The 6,464-nt window shown below is 35.0% G+C and overlaps 1 protein-coding gene across 1 annotated transcript; it reads left to right on the top strand.

The window, feature by feature from the left end:
• The first annotated feature begins 269 nt into the window (after positions 1-269).
• Positions 270-5,383, top strand: AIF (Apoptosis inducing factor). The gene is made up of 12 exons (XM_089711549.1): positions 270-297; positions 556-683; positions 955-1,142; positions 1,501-1,686; positions 2,073-2,225; positions 2,689-2,771; positions 3,095-3,220; positions 3,583-3,759; positions 4,139-4,266; positions 4,576-4,699; positions 4,912-5,036; positions 5,325-5,383. The coding sequence occupies exons 1-12, from the start codon at positions 274-276 to the stop codon at positions 5,338-5,340; spliced, it is 1,458 nt and encodes a 485-aa protein (XP_089567675.1). The 5' UTR covers positions 270-273; the 3' UTR covers positions 5,341-5,383.
• Positions 5,384-6,464: the final 1,081 nt, after the last annotated feature.

Below are 6,464 nucleotides of genomic sequence, written 5' to 3'. Positions count from 1 at the left end.
TTTTTTCAGCTATACAAAATATATCTTTATAAAGAAATGCAAGAGAAGCTCGGTGAAAACGTGCCAATATGTAAGTTTTTGGCGGTTTTAATGCTATATATAATCTTTATTTTTGAATCTTAACCTTCTTATTATATTCCTTAAAAACATTGGTTTGAAGGGCGTCCTCGTCGCAAAATAAAAAGGCCCTTTCACTGCAAGGATCTGCCGGCGTGTGTGCAGTACTTGATAGTCGGTACGGGGGCGGCTGGCTGGGCGGCTTATAAGGCTATCATGGAACACGATAAGACTGCTAAGGTAAAGCTAATAATAAATATACGTTGGAAAAGGAATTACTAAATTATTTATTTGTGTAAACATAGTTTTAATATACTTTTAACTTTTTAAGGTATTCTTTTCAGTTTGCAGTGGCAGTCAAATAGAAACCAGTAAAACGGCATTCTAAGCATTTTAATCTACAAAATATTATTACCTACCTTTACTTCTTTATAAGAAAGAATGCGAGAGAAGGCAATGTGTTACGGTTTTTTTTAAATTGAATAATTGTAATTTCAGGTATTTTTCATAACGAAAGAAGACTGCTTGCCGTACGACCGACCGCCGATGTCCAAACACATGTGGTGGAACGTGGATCCGCCTGATATATTCAAGTTGAACTACGTGGAAAAAGGGAAGAGACACACGTAAGAATAATAATATAATATATTATATAGGCTACAAGAGATCGGTGAAAGGGCAAAAAAGTATTTTACGGGGATGAAATACAATTAGATAATTGCGATGAGATACCAATTCACAATATATTTTCTATCTTTAAAGCTTTACAGTCTACGAATTCATTCTTATTCTTAGCTACGAATAACTTACAACAGTAAATTATTCATAATATTCCAAATGTGAAAAAACACCTGACCACTCTATCAGATCGTTAATCTTAATGAATCTAATCACCAGAATGTACCTAGCGGAATGCCTGCACTTCCTGGACCCGATAAAGTTCTACCGCAAGAAGACCGGTCCAGCGGTGTCCATTGCGACCGGCTGGTGCGTGTTGCGCGTGGACGCGGACGACCACGTGGTGTACGTGAAGACCATGTGCGGGGAACAGCCGATATACTATGAGAGGTGCTTGCTGGCTACAGGTTAGTTGGAAGATTAAATATTAGTACTAGTAGAAGGTATAATATTGTAAAATTCTTAAAAACGTAGGTATGTAAGGATATCTCATATAGGTACTAGTAATGTGTTCTTATGTGAGTACCTAAATAAATAATATTGAAGAAGCAAAATATTTTTCCTACGTAAGTCTTCCTTGATAGGAGTGTTATTTTTCCCTTTTCGTACCTACTTCTGTCTACATAAGTAGATAACAATATGTCTTTGAATAGATGCTTCACAGATATCATTTATAAATGATAAGACCTTATATATTAAGAACTATTACGTTTTGTAAATATGAGTCTTCTAGTAGCTAAATACTACATTATACTTATTTGTTAGGTTCTAAGCCAAGAAACCTATCCATCTTCAAATACGCTCCAAAAGCGGTGCGCGATCGAGTATGCACTTTGCGCACAATACGGGATCTCGAGATCGCGTTCCGTAAAGTGAAGAAAGCAAAGCACGTCACCATCATCGGAGCTGGACCCCTCGGGTGTGAACTGGCCTGGCATTTGGGCAGGATGAGTGAGTTCTAGTCATACAGATACTTTACTTGTGTTTGTATTTAGATTTTAAATTTTAATTGCTAGGGAAATAATGTGTCAAATTTAGCTTGTAATAAATAGTAATTTAGACGTCTCTATGTTTAGATGCTATGAACATTGATGTTTTTAGGCGACTGGTTTTATTGATCTGTTATTATTCCAGTATAAATAAAACCGATTTTTGTATGTTATTCTCATAGTCTGCTTTTATCATGAAACATTTGCATTTTAATAAAAATACTAGTTACCTACAAATGATTATAGGTAGTTCTATATTACATATTATCGATCTATGTAGTTAGCAAGTTTATATTCAAACGTATGTCATATCCTTGCACATTACAATGAAATTTAACAAAACCACAGACAAAGTGATAGAACGACCTCCGCATGAGGAGCCAATCCAACTGGTGCAGATCTACAAGGACAGGGGTATCCTGGGCGGCATTATCCCGGAGTACCTGGGCGAGTGGGCTGCGGAGAAGATCCGGGCTGAAGGCGTCGATTGCATGCGACAGAGTTAGTGTTATGTGTTGCAAGTTTAGTTCAATACCTATCTATAGATGTTTGAGTTGACAACGGTCACCAAAGTCTGAGGTCACGTTAGGTTGTATACTAATAAGAAAATTCGAGTGTCTGTTTGCAATATTAAAATAACCGCTTTTTACTAAATGCATATGGATGTATAGTACACAATTTATTTCTGTCTGTCTGTTTGTTCTGGCAACATTAGTAAAGTCGTTTCAGAAATCGAACAAATTTGCCGATTTTGGCGGGCGTTCACTGACTGATTGCCGATGTAATAAGGGGTAAATTAGACTACCTTTTATCATGATTATATTTAGGATATGAAGGATAGGAAGTAGCTGCAGGACGCAGCTAGTAAAATAATAAAACACGTTTAAAATACAAGTGTCTTTATTTTATATAGTTAGTTTATAGAATACAAATTATATTATGTAAGTAATATAAATGTTTGTAGCTCAAGTGTACGACGCTTTCGAGTCGGCCGACGGACGGTTAGAGCTGACTCTATCCAATGGGTCGTCTCTCGTCACAGATTATGTAAGCAATGTATATTATCTGTGAAAATATTATATATACCTACGCAATGAATAGATTAAAATTAAATAATCATACAAAAAGCTTATGCAGTTATGCTTAACGATGATCGAATGTACGAATATTAAGATGTAAGCCAACTTTTCTTGGATTCGAATGGGCAGATAATCAAACATAAGTAGAGTTTTGCTCATTTGATAACCCGAGAAAATTGCCATGACAAAGACGAAATTAAATCCAATAATGAATACTACGAGTTAGAATTTTTTAAAAGCGGTTGAAACTATGTAACAAAGTTTTTATGCGTTTTTTATTTATATGGTCAGGTATTTGTGTGTGTTGGAGCTGACCCCCGTACAGAGATGGCGGAACCTTCTTACTTGGAAACTGATCCGGTCAATGGCGGCTTTCTCGTCAATACTGAAATGGAAGCCAGGACGCATCTCTATGTCGTATGTATCATTATTAGGGTATTCATATTTTATTTAAAATCATAGTCAGATTGCTTTTCATAAAGGCCGCGTTTCCACTCTGCAATATTTTGCGCCTAACATGATGTCCTACATGCTGAAAGTTAGCGCGGAAGTTCGGATAATGATAATCGATAATGTTGCTAGAAACTTGGTTTGAATTTTATCGCTCCTACGTGAAACGCTCCTCCTACTGAAAAGTACTCATGTACTTTTCAAATTGCCTTATCAGATCTGCAGCACGCTGTTTTGCAACAACATGTTGAAAGTTACTTTGCAATATGATTTAACTTGTGTTAAATAAAGAGCATTTGTTGGATGGCATAAATTATTGAGTTGCAAAGGCAGGAGACGCAGCAAGCATCTACTCGCAGTGGAAGGACACGCGCCTTCGCATGGAGCACTACGGGCCGGCAGCGGACGAGGGCCACATAGCCGGGTGTAACATGACCGGGTACTGGATGGCCTGTAATGTGGAGCCCTACTTTAGACTGTCGCTAGAGGGCTCGCTGGATATGGAGGTGAGATTCGTATGATTTTATCTCGTAGATGTCAAACTCAAACTCAAACATTTATTTATTCAATTAGACTTCTTTTAGAAGCACTTTCGAATCGTAATTACATATTTTTAACATTTAGTACCACCGATTCGGAAAGCAGTATCTCGTTGTCGATAATATTATTTTGCAAAATAAAACATTTCTGTTTGTTAGTGAATCGGTGATAAGGGGTTGGAAATAATTAATGTATTACCAGAGGGTACAGATTGCAGATTTTATTTGGAAAATTTGTCTGTAAAAGCTTTCCGATTATTATTATCTCAAGTTTCTCAAGCCATAAAACAGTTATTTTTTATGAAACATATGTTTGTATTTTTTTATGAAATTAACATAATATCAGGTGGTAGGCGAAGTTGGAGCGTGCATGCCGACGGTGGGCGTGTTCAAGCCGTGCAGCGACGAGTCCAAGCCGCAGGTGCAGGCCAAGAACGTCAGCAACGAAGTCTGCGACCGGCCGTGCTATAAGAAGTGTGTTAGTTTGTAGTGCCTTGTGGTTAGGAGTGTGTATATTATGTTGCCACTGTGCTAAGAATTCAGAATAAAAAGGAAATTGGGAAATATAACAAAAAAAAGGAAATGTGCACTCGAAATATCGTGACATCGTATCTAAAATTAAATTAATTACACGCTTACAAATTATTTTCTTAGTAATTACATTAAGATGAAATAAAAAAAGTTGCGGGATTCGAACCCGCGTCCATATATCGCACGTTCACACTATGTCGTGACGACAAATTATCTTGTCGCTTATAAATTCAAGTTCTGTTCATGCGGCAGGTCGGACGAGTACCAAAGCAGATACAAGCGAGGTCTATTATACTACTTGCGGGATGAGACCATAGTTGGCATCGTGTTTTGGAACATGCCACCGATGGAAGACAGGAAAGATGTCGCCACTGAGGTACTTGTTAGTTGTAACCTTGATGTAACCGTTCTAATTTCAAAGTTCAATTTTTTTAAGTATATTCGATTAAAATGTGGTGTTAATGTAGAGATCATAATATTCAGTTTTGGACAGGGGGGTTAATAATAATTTTAGTTTTTGTTTTTCAATAAATTAAGTGTAATGTTATTATAGAATCTATATTTTAATCATGATGTATTATGTCTTAGATACTTCGAGCGCGGCCCACGTATAAAGAAATTAATAAGATATCAGAACTGCTAGGATTCCCGGAGACTCAATGTGAATACAAACCAGAAGAGGCATTACGTGAAGTTGGCCCTTGTATTAAAAAGTTGGTATTTTCAATACTTAAATAATATGCTCATTTTTTTTTAATAACAGTATTTTAAACTTGGCAACACAGCCGTAGAACATTTTCTCTCCAAAAATATTGAAATGTCGTTTTTATTTGAGGTATCGATCGTCGATCGCTCTCTAACAAACTTCATATATTTAAATGATTGCAAAATCAATTTTACCTACCTTTAAACTACTCATAATTTACTTTTTAGTCACTCAATCATTACAAAATCTTTGAACTTGACTATGTACTTAAATATTATTTTTCTATCTTTCACAGTTGGCGAGAATTTTAAGCTAAATTCATGGACGGTGAAATATAATGGACAATGTAATGTATTGTATTAAATGTGTTTATTAAATAAAATAGAAAACAAACGATAAAACGTATTTTTATTTATTTTCTGTATGGAATAGAGTTTAGCCAAAACATCTTGAAAAATTTATTTTTTGCTTTTTTGCCTCTGAATAGATAGCACTTTGCTTAGCGCACAGAAAAGAGCACTATTAGATCAAGAGCCCACGACGGCCAGACATTCCTTTCTTTAATAAAGTTGAAAGTTTCTCTGTATATGTCTCCAATAAAGATAAGAACGACTAGCGATTATCAAGTCTGGGTTGTGGTTACTTTGGCAGGAAACAGGTAGTAAGGGTGTATAAAATGTACCTATAGTGGAGCCAATTTAATAGGCAACATTTGACGTCTATCAATTTTATCTTCATAGGGTGGTAACCTGCATAAAAACATCGATTAAAGTGAATTAATCGATACGGACTTGAAACATTTGTCAATCGAACTTGAAACACATGTCAAAAATTTTAAATGATAATTTTTATTCCCAAGTAATCAATACATTCGATTCTAGATGTCTGATTTCGATTTTTAGAGTAACGTCTCTGGTATTTAAAAAGAAAAAAGGTTTATTGACACAAAATTGTAGCGACCTCAGTTCTATCAGAAATTGTTTATTATGTTTAGAATGGTTTATCAGTAAAATCAAATCCTAAAATTACTTATATCGGTCATTATTATAATAAATATGTAATCGTAATTGAAAAAAGTTAAGCAAATGTGCAGTTCTAACAAAACGAAATATCATGTTATTCTATGTTGTCGTTACTAGGTTACGTTGTTGAATTTTGTTGAACTGTCAAATGTTGCCTATTAAAATGGCTCTACTATAACTTTCATTATAGTTTGATGACTTTTTTATTGTATCATCGAGATACGTGAAATTCCATCAACATAAGTCCCCGTAAAAGATAAGAAATAACTTTATTACTTATATATTATACTTTTATTTTTTTAATAATTATAGTTAACTAATGTTTTTAGTGGGTTATTTAATATTTGTTACGCTTTTAGGTAGTTATGTGAATTTGATGATATGTTAGTTATTTTTTAAATGTGTCTGGCTAG

The sequence above is a fragment of the Colias philodice genome, chromosome 26 (genome assembly GCF_061535455.1).
Source record: "Colias philodice isolate Cphi_HAF_F1 chromosome 26, ilColPhil1 Martin Lab GWU primary, whole genome shotgun sequence".
NCBI lineage: Eukaryota > Metazoa > Arthropoda > Insecta > Lepidoptera > Pieridae > Colias > Colias philodice.
Note: the sequence above shows the minus strand (reverse complement) of the source record. Positions and strands in the feature narration are given on the sequence as shown.